This window comes from Oncorhynchus keta, unplaced genomic scaffold (assembly GCF_023373465.1).
Source record: "Oncorhynchus keta strain PuntledgeMale-10-30-2019 unplaced genomic scaffold, Oket_V2 Un_scaffold_9243_pilon_pilon, whole genome shotgun sequence".
In the NCBI taxonomy this organism is placed as follows: domain Eukaryota; kingdom Metazoa; phylum Chordata; class Actinopteri; order Salmoniformes; family Salmonidae; genus Oncorhynchus; species Oncorhynchus keta.
The window spans coordinates 60,301-76,931 of NW_026291013.1; the positions used below are offsets into that span (position 1 = coordinate 60,301).

At 45.8% G+C, this 16,631-nt stretch overlaps 1 protein-coding gene and 1 long non-coding RNA gene across 49 annotated transcripts in view; one reads left to right on the plus strand and one right to left on the minus strand.

Moving 5' to 3' along the window:
- Positions 1 to 8,468, plus strand: part of pde8a (phosphodiesterase 8A) — a gene marked incomplete at its 5' end in the record, with an annotated part of 67,965 nt that extends 59,497 nt beyond the window's left edge. The window contains 3 exons of the mRNA XM_052517655.1: positions 598 to 762; positions 1,073 to 1,202; positions 6,508 to 8,468. Coding sequence (XP_052373615.1) covers positions 598 to 762; positions 1,073 to 1,202; positions 6,508 to 6,614 — 402 coding nt within the window. The remainder of the gene's footprint in view (positions 1 to 597; positions 763 to 1,072; positions 1,203 to 6,507) is intronic.
- Positions 8,469 to 8,838: 370 nt separating this feature from the next.
- LOC127929622 (uncharacterized) lies at positions 8,839 to 11,937 on the minus strand. 48 transcript variants are annotated; one of them, XR_008135538.1, is made up of 6 exons: positions 11,798 to 11,937; positions 11,665 to 11,759; positions 11,418 to 11,607; positions 11,000 to 11,112; positions 10,618 to 10,713; positions 9,974 to 10,104 (listed from the first exon to the last, which is right to left on the minus strand). It is a non-coding gene; the product is annotated as an uncharacterized LOC127929622 (long non-coding RNA). The 48 variants fall into 48 exon arrangements; XR_008135540.1 differs by lacking the exons at positions 9,974 to 10,104; positions 11,000 to 11,112 and adding an exon at positions 8,839 to 8,953 and having other exon boundaries at positions 10,618 to 10,693; XR_008135571.1 differs by lacking the exons at positions 9,974 to 10,104; positions 11,000 to 11,112 and adding an exon at positions 9,439 to 9,476 and having other exon boundaries at positions 10,618 to 10,655.
- Between the last annotated feature and the right edge of the window lie 4,694 nt (positions 11,938 to 16,631).

Consider the following 16,631-nt stretch of genomic DNA (forward strand, 5'->3'; position numbering starts at 1 on the left):
TAACACAGCAACCAAACTAACTCTGTCTAACACAGCAACCAAACTAACTCTGTCTAACACAGCAACCAAACTAACTCTGTCTAACACAGCAACCAAACTAACTCTGTCTAACACAGCAACCAAACTAACTCTGTCTAACACAGCAACCAAACTAACTCTGTCTAACACAGCAACCAAACTAACTCTGTCTAACACAGCAACCAAACTAACTCTGTCTAACACAGCAACCAAACTAACTCTGTCTAACACAGCAACCAAACTAACTCTGTCTAACACAGCAACCAAACTAACTCTGTCTAACACAGCAACCAAACTAACTCTGTCTAACACATCAATCAAACTAACTCTGTCTAACACATCAACCAAACTAACTCTGTCTAACACAGCAACCAAATTAACTGTCTAATTTGGTTGCTGTGTTAGACAGAGTTAGTTTGGTTGTTGTGTTAGACAGAGTTAGTTTAGCAATCAAACTAAAATCATGTGTGTGCTCTAGTGCTGACGGTGTGTGTGTGTGTGTGTGTGTGTGTGTGTGTGTGTGCGCGTGCGTGCGTGCGTGTGTGTCCGTGCGTGTGTGTCCGTGTCCCCTCTCCTTAGGGAATCGGCGACGAGGAGTCTGTCAAAGGCATCCTAACGTCCCCAGACAACCGGATCCTTGTCAAGCGCATGCTGATCAAGTGTGCCGACATCTCCAATCCGTGCCGACCGCTGGAGCTGTGCATAGAATGGGCCGGGCGCATCTCAGAGGAATACTTTGCACAGGTACAGGACAGTGGTGAGAGGAGAGAGACGTGATGCTGCGGTGTGGAACACTAATAGATACAGTAGAACAGAGGACCTTTGGGGATTCAGCAGTTAGCTGATGTGGAATGTGAAACACACAGCCTACTGGAGCAGCATTCATTGATTGTTTTGATTAGATGTACTGTACCAATCAGGAAATATTGGTACACACTCAGTAAAGACACTGTGTGTGTGTGTGTGTGTGTGTGTGTGTGTGTGTGTGTGTGTGTGTGTGTGTGTGTGTGTGTGTGTGTGTGTGTGTGTGTGTGTGTGTGTGTGTGTGTTTCAGACTGACGAGGAGAAGAGACAGAGTCTACCGGTGGTCATGCCTGTGTTTGACAGGAACACCTGCAGCATTCCTAAGTCCCAGATCTCCTTCATAGACTACTTCATCACAGACATGTTCGACGCCTGGGATGGTAAGGACTTACGTTAGCTACCTGATCTAAGGCTTCAGCTCAGCGGGCTAACAGTGTTTCGATGCTTGGGATGGTAATGACTGTTAACCCTATCTTCTCCATATAACAGAGGACTTGGTGACTTGTTAGATCACTGAATCTAATGTCTAAGCTTCAGCTCAGCAGCTCCCTGAATCTAATGTCTAAGCTTCAGCTCAGCAGATCCCTGAATCTAATGTCTAAGCTTCAGCTCAGCAGCTCCCTGAATCTAATGTCTAAGCTTCAGCTCAGCAGATCCCTGAATCTAATGTCTAAGCTTCAGCTCAGCAGATCCCTGAATCTAATGTCTAAGCTTCAGCTCAGCAGATCCCTGAATCTAATGTCTAAGCTTCAGCTCAGCAGCTCCCTGAATCTAATGTCTAAGCTTCAGCTCAGCAGATCACTGAATCTAATGTCTAAGCTTCAGCTCAGCAGCTCCCTGAATCTAATGTCTAAGCTTCAGCTCAGCAGCTCCCTGAATCTAATGTCTAAGCTTCAGCTCAGCAGATCCCTGAATCTAATGTCTAAGCTTCAGCTCAGCAGCTCCCTGAATCTAATGTCTAAGCTTCAGCTCAGCAGATCCCCGAATCTAATGTCTAAGCTTCAGCTGAGCAGCTCCCTGAATCTAATGTCTAAGCTTCAGCTTAGCAGCTCCCTGAATCTAATGTCTAAGCTTCAGCTCAGCAGATCCCTGAATCTAATGTCTAAGCTTCAGCTGAGCAGCTCCCTGAATCTAATGTCTAAGCTTCAGCTGAGCAGCTCCCTGAATCTAATGTCTAAGCTTCAGCTCAGCAGATCCCTGAATCTAATGTCTAAGCTTCAGCTCAGCAGATCCCTGAATCTAATGTCTAAGCTTCAGCTCAGCAGCTCCCTGAATCTAATGTCTAAGCTTCAGCTCAGCAGATCCCTGAATCTAATGTCTAAGCTTCAGCTCAGCAGATCCCTGAATCTAATGTCTAAGCTTCAGCTCAGCAGATCCCTGAATCTAATGTCTAAGCTTCAGCTCAGCAGATCCCTGAATCTAATGTCTAAGCTTCAGCTCAGCAGCTCCCTGAATCTAATGTCTAAGCTTCAGCTCAGCAGATCCCTGAATCTAATGTCTAAGCTTCAGCTCAGCAGATCCCTGAATCTAATGTCTAAGCTTCAGCTGAGCAGCTCCCTGAATCTAATGTCTAAGCTTCAGCTCAGCAGATCCCTGAATCTAATGTCTAAGCTTCAGCTCAGCAGATCCCTGAATCTAATGTCTAAGCTTCAGCTCAGCAGCTCCCTGAATCTAATGTCTAAGCTTCAGCTGAGCAGCTCCCTGAATCTAATGTCTAAGCTTCAGCTCAGCAGATCCCTGAATCTAATGTCTAAGCTTCAGCTCAGCAGCTCCCTGAATCTAATGTCTAAGCTTCAGCTGAGCAGCTCCCTGAATCTAATGTCTAAGCTTCAGCTCAGCAGATCCCTGAATCTAATGTCTAAGCTTCAGCTGAGCAGCTCCCTGAATCTAATGTCTAAGCTTCAGCTCAGCAGATCCCTGAATCTAATGTCTAAGCTTCAGCTGAGCAGCTCCCTGAATCTAATGTCTAAGCTTCAGCTTAGTAGCTCCCTGAATCTAATGCCTAAGCTTCAGCTCAGCAGATCCCTGAATCAAATGTCTAAGCTTCAGCTGAGCAGCTCCCTGAATCTAATGTCTAAGCTTCAGCTCAGCAGCTCCCTGAATCTAATGTCTAAGCTTCAGCTCAGCAGCTCCCTGAATCTAATGTCTAAGCTTCAGCTCAGCAGATCCCTGAATCTAATGTCTAAGCTTCAGCTCAGCAGCTCCCTGAATCTAATGTCTAAGCTTCAGCTCAGCAGCTCCCTGAATCTAATGTCTAAGCTTCAGCTCAGCAGCTCCCTGAATCTAATGTCTAAGCTTCAGCTCAGCAGCTCCCTGAATCTAATGTCTAAGCTTCAGCTCAGCAGCTCCCTGAATCTAATGTCTAAGCTTCAGCTCAGCAGCTCCCTGAATCTAATGTCTAAGCTTCAGCTCAGCAGCTCCCTGAATCTAATGTCTAAGCTTCAGCTCAGCAGCTCCCTGAATCCAATGTCTAAGCTTCAGCTCAGCAGCTCCCTGAATCTAATGCCTAAGCTTCAGCTCAGCAGCTCCCTCAATCTAATGTCTAAGCTTCAGCTCAGCAGCTCCCTCAATCTAATGTCTAAGCTTCAGCTCAGCAGATCCCTCAATCTAATGTCTAAGCTTCAGCTTAGCAGCTCCCTGAATCTAATGTCTAAGCTTCAGCTCAGCAGCTCCCTGAATCTAATGTCTAAGCTTCAGCTGAGCAGCTCCCTGAATCTAATGTCTAAGCTTCAGCTCAGCAGCTCCCTGAATCTAATGCCTAAGCTTCAGCTCAGCAGCTCCCTGAATCTAATGTCTAAGCTTCAGCTCAGCAGCTCCCTGAATCTAATGCCTAAGCTTCAGCTCAGCAGCTCCCTGAATCTAATGCCTAAGCTTCAGCTCAGCAGCTCCCTGAATCTAATGCCTAAGCTTCAGCTCAGCAGCTAACACAGTCAGTGTTTTGGGGCAAAGACGCTCGCATCCCGAGCAACCTTCCCTAAGACCTTAAGGCTGGCTAGACTAATGTACCAATCTAAATGTGTTTTATCTGACATGGGTAAGTGACTGTCAGTGACTGACATAACAAGAGGAAAACTGCTGATACAAACCCACAGTAAGAAGTGTCACCATGAGTATTCTTCTGTTCTAACTCTCAACAGCAAGTTGAGTAGAGCTACATAGCAAGTTGAGTAGAGCTACATAGCAAGTTGAGTAGAGCTACATAGCAAGTTGAGTAGAGCTACATAGTAAGTTGAGTGGAGCTACATAGTAAGTTGAGTAGAGCTACATAGTAAGTTGAGTAGAGCTACATAGCAAGTTGAGTAGAGCTACATAGTAAATTGAGTAGAGCTACATAGTAATTTGAGTAGAGCTACATAGTAAGTTGAGTAGAGCTACATAGCAAGTTGAGTAGAGCTACATAGCAAGGTGAGTAGAGCTACATAGCAAATTGAGTATAGCTACATAGCAAGTTGAGTAGAGCTACATAGTAAGTTGAGTAGAGCTACATAGTAAGTTGAGTAGAGCTACATAGTAAGTTGAGTAGAGCTACATAGTAAGTTGACAAAAACTATAATATTTTATAAATTGGTCCACGGGCCTACAGAACCGTCAGCTGTCAGTTTTCCATCTATTGTCTAAACAGTACAGCTATGTAGTCTATAGTACAGCTACGTAGTCTATAGTACAGCTACGTAGTCTATAGTACAGCTACGTAGTCTATAGTACAGCTACATAGTCTATAGTACAGCTACATAGTCTATAGTACAGCTATGTAGTCTATAGTACAGCTACGTAGTCTATAGTACAGCTACATAGTCTATAGTACAGCTACGTAGTCTATAGTACAGCTACATAGTCTACAGTACAGCTACGTAGTCTACAGTACAGCTACGTAGTCTATAGTACAGCTACATAGTCTATAGTACATCTACGTAGTCTATAGTACAGCTACGTAGTCTACAGTACAGCTACGTAGTCTATAGTACAGCTACGTAGTCTATAGTACAGCTACGTATTCTATAGTACACCAACGTAGTCTATAGTACAGCTACGTAGTCTACGGTACAGCTACGTAGTCTATGGTACAGCTATGTAGTCTATAGTACAGGTACGTAGTCTATAGTACACCAACGTAGTCTATAGTACAGCTACGTAGTCTACAGTACAGCAACGTAGTCTATAGTACAGCTACGTAGTCTATAGTACAGCTATGTAGTCTATAGTGCAGCTACGTAGTCTACAGTACAGCTACGTAGTCTATAGTACAGCTACGTAGTCTACAGTACAGCTACGTAGTCTATAGTACAGCTACGTAGTCTATAGTACAGCTGCGTAGTCTCTAGTGCAGCTACGTAGTCTACAGTACAGCTACGTAGTCTATAGTACAGCTACGTAGTCTATAGTACAGCTACGTAGTCTGCAGTACAGCTACGTAGTCTATAGTACAGCTACGTAGTCTACAGTACAGCTACGTAGTCTATAGTACAGCTACGTAGTCTATAGTACAGCTACGTAGTCTACAGTAAAACTACATAGTCTACAGTATAGCTACATAGTCTACAGTACAGCTACGTAGTCTACAGTATAGCTACATAGTCTACAGTATAGCTACATAGTCTACAGTATAACTACATAGTATACAGTATAGCTACATAGTCTACAGTACAGCTACATAGTCTACAGTATAACTACATAGTATACAGTACAACTACATAGTCTCCTGTTTAGTCCACAACAGGCCCACACATCTGTTGGCCTTTTGACTATCACAATCTTTCTGGATCATTATTTAGTGCTGAATACATTTAGTCTTAAATCCGTTCTTTGCTAGATACCTTCATGTGCTACCCTGTCTGTTTTGACTTTTTACATATTGGTCATTTATCAGACTGCTGTTCTCCAGAGCGACTTAGTCAGTACATCTGTACGGTACTGACGGTCCTGACGGTACTGACGTGACGGTACTGACGATACTGACGGTACTGACGATACTGATGGTACTGATGATACTGACGGTACGGTACTGACGGTCCTGACGATACTGACGGTCCTGACGGTCCTGACGGTACTGACGATACTGATGGTACTGACGATACTGACGGTACGATACTGACGGTCCTGACGATACTGACGGTCCTGACGGTCCTGACGATACTGACGGTACTGACGATACTGACGGTACTGACGGTCCTGACGGTACTGACGGTCCTGACAATACTGACGGTCCTGACGGTACTGACGGTCCTGACGATACTGACGGTCCTGACGATACTGACGGTCCTGACGGTACTGACGGTCCTGACGATACTGACGGTACTGACGTGACGGTCCTGACGGTACTGACGGTACTGACGTGACGGTACTGACGGTACTGACGGTACTGACGATACTGACGGTCCTGACGGTCTTGACGGTACTGACGGTACGGTGCTGACGGTCCTGACGATACTGGCGGTACTGACGGTACGGACGGTCCTGACGATCCTGGCGATACTGACGATCCTGGCGATACTGACGGTACGGTACTGACGATACTGACGGTACTGACGGTACGGTACTGATGGTCCTGACGATCCTGGCGATACTGACGGTACGGTACTGACGGTACTGACGATACTGACGGTCCTGACGGTACTGACGATACTGACGGTACTGACTCATTTGAATGCGTCCTAAATCAATCATTCAATGATCTTTTGTCCCCAGCGTTCGCAGACCTTCCCAACCTCATGCAGCACCTGGACAACAACTTCAAGTATTGGAAAGACTTGGACGAGAGGAAGCTGCACAGCCTGCGTCCCCCCCCAGAGTAGGAGCACCCTGACTGGGGTCGCCGCCAGGCCCCGGGCCCCTCCTTGGTTCCTGTCCGCCTGCGTCCCCCCCCCCAGAGTAGGAGCACCCTGACTGGGGTCGCCGCCAGGCCCCGGGCCCCTCCTTGGTTCCTGTCCGTCCAGGGGCCACCAAGCCTTCACTCTTCTGCTTCTGTGACACGCCATCAAGCGTCCACATGTCCGTCCAACAGAGACAACACACACGGACGGACGGACGGTTGCTGCAGCAACACCAGGCTCTTGCTTCGTACATAAAACCTCGCTAGCTGAGGATGGATGATGGACAGACACACGGCGCCTCAGAGTCCTTATAAACTACCAGTGCCTGGTGGGCTTGTCTGTATGCTCCTACTGCTGCCAGGGAGGCTGTGTGAGGGACTGTTCTTCTCCCAGCCAACCTGGTGATGGACGTACCATCCCTTTAGTACTCACACACGGGTTCCCCCTGCCTCTCTCGCTCTCTCTCTCTCTCTCTCTCTGTCTCTCTGTCAGTCAGAGGCCGGCTGATGTTACTGTCTCTGCAGACTGACTGCACTGTTGGTTAAGAGCTATGGAGAAACACACAAACAAACTGAACGTTGAGATGTCAGGTGGTTTCAAGTCTCAGGCACCTCCAATGAAAAACTGTTTGGAGGATCAGCTGATGGGACAGGTTCACATTACACAGTTTTTCCTCATAAATGGCACCCTATTCCCTATATAGTGCACTACTTTTAGGATAAAAGAGTCATTGGGGCTCTGGCCATAAGAAGTGCACTTTATATAGAGAATGGGGTTGCATTTGGGATGGCGAACCATGTCAAATCCACGTCAGACTGTACTACCCAGTGTGTGGTGGGCATTCCGACCGGATAAATCCCTATATCGCCCCCCAGTGGCCACCGGGTCGAACTACACTCCACCTCCACCAGCTGCCACCATCACCCTTTACTATGTCTTCTAGCTGTACTTCCTTTGTTTCTTTGTCCTTCAGAAGCACCTCGTCCACTAGAGGACCTGTAGCGACGGGATGGGACACGAGGCCGTCCTAAACACACTAAAATTGTGTTCCATATACCATCCTATTCCCTTTATAGTGCACTACTGTTGACCAGAACAAATCATCAAATCAAATCAAATGTATTTATATAGCCCTTCGTACATCAGCTGATATCTCAAAGTGCTGTACAGAAACCCAGCCTAAAACCCCAAACAGCAAGCAATGCAGGTGTAGAAGCACGGTGGCTAGGAAAAACTCTCTAGAAAGGCCAAAACCTAGAGAGGAACCAGGCTATGTGGGGTGGCCAGTCCTCTTCTGGCTGTGCCAAGAGTAGTGCACTATTGCCGTATCGGCCCTGGTCAAATATAGTGCACTATAAAGGGAATAGGGTGCCATTTTGGGACGCATCCAGAGACATACGTTTGTACGGGGTGGGGGCGTGGTCACGGGTGTTCAGTGGGTGGAGCTAATTAACTGTCCTCAGGCCATTGGTGAAAGACACAAACATTCAGACATCTTGGTCATAGCTAGGTCATTATTACAGACAAATTTGGTCTTTTTATTTTGTTTTAAATGTTCCATATTTTCTTTATAAAACAAAAAAAAATTAGTAACGTCAATTAATGAATTATCTGATGATGATGAAGAGATTAGAACAAAAATAAGAAAAGATGAAAGAAAGACAAGCCAAAGCTGAATAACATACTATTATATAACTCTCTGAGTCTTGTCGATGATGAGGAGGAATATTATCCATAAGAAAACATTAACGTTATAAACATTTTATTTTATTTTAGTACAGTATCAGTTTGAATGGACATCTTTGTATTGCACTGTAAAACAACAGTTGAATTGTCTGTAACGTCTCGGTGATTCAGTCCATGGATGGGAATCGGGACATTTAACTTGTTGGAATAAGCTGTTGTTGTTGTTGTTGTCTTATCACCTCTGAGAGTTTGTGTCACATTTCAGTTGAATTACATTCAGTTGGACAAGTGACTAGGTATCCCCGTTTCCATGGGCAACCCCACCTGTCTGTGGATTTCACAAATGCTGTTGACCGACAAAAGGAACTCACGGCATCCCGCTACAGCAGAAATCTGAGAACAAGAAAAACTATGTTTTGGACTGGAAAGATGATTTTTCTCACAGAAATGTTTGTATCAGGTTTATCCTACTGAAACAGACTGCCTTATTTTATACAATATTTCTACAGTACATTGTAGAGCTACAGTACATCGTCCCAGCTACAGTACATCGTCCCAGCTACAGTACATCGTCCCAGCTACAGTACATCGTCCCAGCTACAGTACATCGTCCCACCTACAGTACATCGTCCCAGCTACAGTACATCGTAGAGCTACAGTACATCGTAGAGCTACAGTACATTGTAGAGCTACAGTACATCGTTCCAGCTACAGTACATCGTCCCAGCTACAGTACATCGTCAGAGCTACAGTACATCGTCCCAGCTACAGTACATTGTCCCAGCTACAGTACATCGTCCCAGCTACAGTACATTGTAGAGCTACAGTACATCGTCCCAGCTACAGTACATCGTAGAACTACAGTACATTGTCCCAGCTACAGTACATCATAGAGCTACAGTACATCTTCCCAGCTACAGTACATCGTCCCAGCTACAGTACATCGTCCCAGCTACAGTACATTGTCCCAGCTACAGTACATTGTCCCAGCTACAGTACATCGTCCCAGCTACAGTACATTGTAGAGCTACAGTACATCGTCCCAGCTACAGTACATCGTAGAACTACAGTACATTGTCCCAGCTACAGTACATCATAGAGCTACAGTACATCTTCCCAGCTACAGTACATCGCCCCAGCTACAGTACATCGCCCCAGCTACAGTACATCGTCCAAGCTACAGTACATCGTAGAGCTACAGTACATTGTCCCAGCTACAGTACATCGTAGAGCTATAGTACATAGTCCCAGCTACAGTACATCGTAGACCTACAGTACATCGTAGAGCTACAGTACATCGTAGAGCTACAGTACATCATCCCAGCTACAGTACATCGTCCCAGCTACAGTACATCGTAGAGCTACAGTACATTGTAGAGCTACATTACATCGTCCCAGCTACAGTACATCGTAGAGCTACAGTACATCGTCCCAGCTACAGTACATCGTCCCAGCTACAGTACATCGTCCCAGCTACAGTACATCGTAGAGCTACAGTACATCGTCCCAGCTACAGTACATCGTAGAGCTACAGTACATTGTCCCAGCTACAGTACATCGTCCCAGCTACAGCTACAGTACATTGTCCCAGCTACAGTACATCGTCCCAGCTACAGTGCATCGTAGAGCTACAGTACATCGTCCCAGCTACAGTACATCGTCCCAGCTACAGCTACAGTACATTGTCCCAGCTACAGTACATCGTCCCAGCTACAGTACATCGTCCGAGCTACAGTACATCGTCCCAGCTACAGTACATCGTCCCAGCTACAGTACATCGTCCCAGCTACAGTACATCGTCCCAGCTACAGTACATCGTCCCAGCTACAGTACATCGTCCCAGCTACAGTACATCGACCCAGCTACAGTACATCATCCCAGCTACAGTACATTGTCCCAGCTACAGTACATCGTCCCAGCTACAGTACATCGTCCCAGCTACAGTACATCGTCCCAGCTACAGTACATCGTCCCAGCTACAGTACATCGTCCCAGCTACAGTACATCGACCCAGCTACAGTACATCGTCCCAGCTACAGTACATCGTCCCAGCTACAGTACATCGTCCCAACTACAGTACATCGTCCCAGCTACAGTACATCGTCCCAGCTACAGTACATCGTCCCAGCTACAGTACATCGACCCAGCTACAGTACATCGTCCCAGCTACAGTACATCGACCCAGCTACAGTACATCGTCCCAGCTACAGTACATCGACCCAGCTACAGTACATCGTCCCAGCTACAGTACATCGTCCCAGCTACAGTACATCGACCCAGCTACAGTACATCGTCCCACCTACAGTACATCGTCCCAGCTACAGTACATCGACCCAGCTACAGTACATCGACCCAGCTACAGTACATCGTCCCACCTACAGTACATCGTCCCAGCCTACAGTACATCGTCCCAGCTACAGTACATCGTCCCAGCTACAGTACATCGACCCAGCTACAGTACATCGTCCCAGCTACAGTACATCGTCCCAGCTACAGTACATCGTCCCAGCTACAGTACATCGTCCCAGCTACAGTACATCGTCCCAGCTACAGTACATCGACCCAGCTACAGTACATCGTCCCAGCTACAGTACATCGTCCCAGCTACAGTACATCGTCCCAGCTACAGTACATCGTCCCAGCTACAGTACATCGTCCCAGCTACAGTACATCGTCCCAACTACAGTACATCGTCCCAGCTACAGTACATCGTCCCAGCTACAGTACATCGTCCCAGCTACAGTACATCGTCCCAGCTACAGTACATCGTCCCAGCTACAGTACATCGACCCAGCTACAGTACATCGTCCCAGCTACAGTACATCGTCCCAGCTACAGTACATCGACCCAGCTACAGTACATCGTCCCAGCCTACAGTACATCGTCCCAGCTACAGTACATCGACCCAGCTACAGTACATCGACCCAGCTACAGTACATCGTCCCAGCTACAGTACATCGTCCCAGCTACAGTACATCGTCCCAGCTACAGTACATCGACCCAGCTACAGTACATCGTCCCAGCTACAGTACATCGTCCCAGCTACAGTACATCGTCCCAGCTACAGTACATCGTCCCAGCTACAGTACATCGTCCCACCTACAGTACATCGTCCCAGCTACAGTACATCGTCCCAGCTACAGTACATCGTCCCAGCTACAGTACATCGACCCAGCTACAGTACATCGACCCAGCTACAGTACATCGTCCCAGCTACAGTACATCGTCCCAGCTACAGTACATCGACCCAGCTACAGTACATCGTCCCAGCTACAGTACATCGTCCCACCTACAGTACATCGTCCCACCTACAGTACATCGACCCAGCTACAGTACATCGTCCCACCTACAGTACATCGTCCCACCTACAGTACATCGTCCCAGCTACAGTACATCGACCCAGCTACAGTACATCGTCCCACCTACAGTACATCGTCCCACCTACAGTACATCGTCCCAGCTACAGTACATCGTCCCACCTACAGTACATCGTCCCAGCTACAGTACATCGTCCCAACTACAGTACATCCCACTGTGCAATGGATAAGGACATATGGACGTTTTTTTTAATAACACAGTCAGAAAACAAATGTATGTTCAAGTAAATGTCAATATTTTTATAGACTCTGAATTTTACACTGGAGTGACAGGAATAACATAACAACGTATTAACTATCTGGGTTCACCTGTGAAATGTTTTGTTGGGTTGATAGAGAAACATTTCAGTCCTGTAAACAGAGAAACTCTGTCTGTGTCCTAAATTGCACTCTATTCCCTATATGGTGCATCTCTGGGAGTAGGGTCTAAAGTAGTGCACTATATAGGGAATAGGGTGCCAGCCCTGTTCTAAAGTAGTGTACTATGTGGTGAATAGGGTGCCAGCCCTGGTCTAAAGTAGTGCACTATATAGGGAATAGGGTGCCAGCCCTGTTCTAAAGTAGTGTACTATGTGGTGAATAGGGTGCCAGCCCTGGTCTAAAGTAGTGCACTATATAGGAAATAGGGTGTCATTTGGTACTCACCCTATATGATTATAATGATTAATTCAGGATGTGGATCACAGAATTGTCTATCACTGTCTTTTCCCCCTCTGTCTCCTAGAAACCAGCTTGCTTTGACTTGATGTTGACCAACGTCCTCCCATTATTGGCCATTTGTTCAAGATCCTTTGTGACACGCAGACAAGGGGTCACTTTACCCAGGGTGCTCTGCCCAAGGGTGCTTTCAGATGAGGATACTAATATATGTTAAAACAATGTTGCTTATTAAGATGATTTCCTATTTAAACAGTGTATATATATATATAAAATACCATAACACACAAAGCCAACGTCGGTTGATGATGATGTGTTTTATTATTAGTGATGGATGAGTAACTTAATAACTCCTTCAGGTTGAATTCAACACTCACATCAGGGAATGAGTTTGCTCCTTCTGATTCGCTACTACTTCTGGTCTGAAGGCACCGAGGGGAGAGAAAAAAAAAATGAAACAAATTAGAAATGATTCAATGGAGAATAAAATAATGACAATGACTTCTGTTTGCACCATGTTTTCAGTAACGAGACAATTTACTGGTCAGCGATCACAATCTCTATCTCTCTCGCAATCTGGCTCCCCCTCTAACTCTATCTCTCCCCTCTCTCTCTCTCTCATCTATCTCTCTCTCTCTCTTCCCTCTATCTCTCTCTCTTCCCTCTATCTCTCTCTCTTCTAACTCTCTATCTCTCTCTATCTACTGCTGGAGTATACAGTACACAGTGTGTCAGTTTCTATAGTTGATATCATTTATATTGTGTCATGTATGTCTACTCTACTGTATGCTAACTCTCACTACCAACCCAACCCAGTTCTCTCTTCTGAGTTTAGTCCACCCTTTCAGCCTGGCCTCATAGACTAGACGTAACATAGTTAACACAAATGAGTACGACATGTTATATTTGGTATGGTTACATAAGACAGAAGGTTACTTTAATTAAGACAAAAGGAAGGACATTGGTCTGTGAGGATGGGGTGGTGTATAACGAGAACGTCTGGTAACATCACCGGCTCCGTGTTCTAATCAAATCACGGACAACTTGAGCATTTCAGCTAATTAGCAACTGTTACAACTACTTCCTACTTGTCAGCTACTTAGCATGTCAGCTAACCACAAACGCTAATTCTAGCGGTCCAAACTAATGCACAGGACACTGTGGCCTGAGGCAGATAATCACTTTGTTTTCTCTTTTTAATGACCGCTCCTTTAGAGGTGAATCCTGTAACTTCCACTTCAGCCACATTGTAACATAGTCGCCCGTAGACGTCAATGCATGGAGGATTCATCACAGCCCTTTACGGTATTTACCCAGTCCTCATTTCAAATCAAAACACCCAAATGATCAGCAACAGGAGAGGTCTTGACAAGAGGCTCCGCCCTGAGAGAGAAAGAGGAACTGCAGAATGATGGTAGAAAAGAAAAACAAGATATCTGACATTTCTAATAGACACTTTTCTGTACGAATCAGATAAGAAGGCAACCTCTAAAACCAGATGGGCCTATTCCCCTTTTTCAGGTCTCCAGATACTTCATATGTTCAGTATAGTAAACGTACCACCAGCCTTAACCTCGTACATCCTTCTACAAGATACTTGATATGTTCAGTATAGTAAACGTACCACCAGCCTTAACCTCGTACATCCTTCTACAAGATACTTGATATGATATATACACACTGAACAAAAATATAAACGCAACATGTGAAGTGTCCCATGTTTTATGAGCTGAAATAAAAGATCACTGAAATGTTCCATACGCACAAAAAGCTTATTTCTCTCAGATTTTGTCCACAAATGTGTTTATATCCCAGTTAGTGAGCATTTCTCCTTTGCCAAGATAATCCATAAACCTGACAGATGTGGCCAATCAAGAAGCTGATTAAAAAGCATGATCATTACACAGGTGCACCTTCTGCTGGGGACAATAAAAGGCCACTCTAAAATGTGCAGTTTTGTCACACAACACAATGTCACAGATATCTCAAGTATTGAGGGAGCGTGCAATTGGCATTCTGACTGCAGGAATGTCCACCAGAGCTGTTGCCAGATAATTAAATGTTAATTTCTCAACCACAAGTCGTTTCAGATCATTTGGCAGTACGTCCAACTGGCCTTACAACCACAGACCACATGTAACCATGCCAACCCAGGACCTCCACATCCGTCTTCTTCACCTGCGAGGTCGTCTGAGACCAGCCACCTTGACAGCTGATGAAACTGTAGGTTTGCACAACCAAAGATGTTCTGCACCAACTGTCAGAAACCGTCTCAGGGAAGCTCATCTTGTGTGCTCGTCGTCCTCACCAGGGTCTTGACCTGACTGCAGCTCGTCGTCCTCACCAGGGTCTTGACCTGACTGCAGCTCGTCGTCCTCACCAGGGTCTTGACCTGACTGCAGCTCGTCGTCCTCACCAGGGTCTTGACCTGACTGCAGCTCGTCGTCCTCACCAGGGTCTTGACCTGACTGCAGCTCGTCGTCCTCACCAGGGTCTTGACCTGACTGCAGCTCGTCGTCCTCACCAGGGTCTTGACCTGACTGCAGCTCGTCGTCCTCACCAGGGTCTTGACCTGACTGCAGCTCGTCGTCCTCACCAGGGTCTTGACCTGACTGCAGCTCGTCGTCCTCACCAGGGTCTTGACCTGACTGCAGCTCGTCGTCCTCACCAGGGTCTTGACCTGACTGCAGTTCAGCATCGTAACCGACTTCAGTGGGTAAATACTCACCTTTGATGGCCACTGGCTGGAGAAGTGTGCTCTTCTCTGGATAAATCCTGGTTTCAACTGTACCGGACAGATAACAGAGATCGTGTACCAGATCCTGAAGCCCATTGTCGTGCCATTCATCTGCCGCCATCACCTCATGTTTCAGCATGATAATACATGGCCCCACGTCGCAAGGATATGTACACAATTCCTGGAAAATGAAAATGGCCTGCATTCTTCCATGGCCTGCATACTCACCAGACATGTCAGCCATTGAGCATGTTTGGGATGCTCTGGATTGACGTGTACAGCAGTGTTCCAGTTCCCAGCCAATATCCAGCAACTTCGCACAGGCAGGCCAGGCGCATGCATGCTGACACGGTCGCCAGTTGTACGGTGTTTCCTGCTGCAGCTGGCTTCCGGGTTAAGCGGGCATTGTGCCAAGAAGCAGTGTGGCTTGTCAGGGTTGTGTTTCGGAGGACTCATGGCCCTCAACCTTCGCCTCTCCTGAATCCGTACTGTAGTTGCAGCGATGGGACAAGACTCTAACTAACAATTGGATACCACAAAATTGGGGAGAAAAAGGGGTAAAACGTTTTTTTTTTCAATTATATATATAATTTGCACAGCCATTGAAGAGGACTGGGACAACAGCCTGATCAACTCTACGCGAATGAGATGGGTCGTACTGTATGAGGCAAATGGTGGTCACACCAGATACTGACTGGTTTCCTAATCCACGCCCCCTACCTTATCTGTGACCAACAGATGCTATTTGTATTCCCAGTCATGTGAAATCCATATATTAGGGCCTAATGAATGTGATTAAATTGACTGATTTCCATGTTGCGCTTACATTTCTGTTAAGTGTACTATGCTAATACCAGCCTCAACCTCATGTATCCTTATCCAGATACTTTATATTTGGATGTATTTTTGTTTTACCTTTATTTAACGAGGCAAGTCAGTGAAGAACCAATTCTTATTTACAATGACGGCCTACGCTGGGCAAATTGTTGCGCCGCCCTACGTGACTCCCAATCACGGCCGGTTGTGGGGCGGCAGGGTAGCCTAGTGGTTAGAGCATTGGACTAGTAACCGAAAGGTTGCAAGTTCAAATCCCCGAGCTGACAAGGTACAAAATCTGTCGTTCTGCCCTTGTTCCTAGGCCGTCATTGAAAATAAGAATTTGTTCTTAACTGACTTGCCTAGTAAAATAAAGGTAAAATAAATAAAAATTCAGCCTGGAATCGAACCAGGGTGTCTGTAGTGTCCCATAGGATTTGTCTAGAGTAAAAACGTGTCCTACAGTGGACATCCATTGGGAATCAGTATGTTTACAATGCAAATACAGGGCCTATAGAAAGTCAACAACCCCTTGGATTTCTTTTAAAAAATTATATGTTTTACAAAGTGGGATTAAAATGGATTTAATTGTAAAAAAATATTAAGAAAATGTCAACGATCTACACAAAATACTCTTTAATGTCAAAGTGGAAGAAAAATTCAAAAAAATTATTGAAGATGAACAAAACTTAAAACAATAATATAACTTGATTAGATAAATATTCG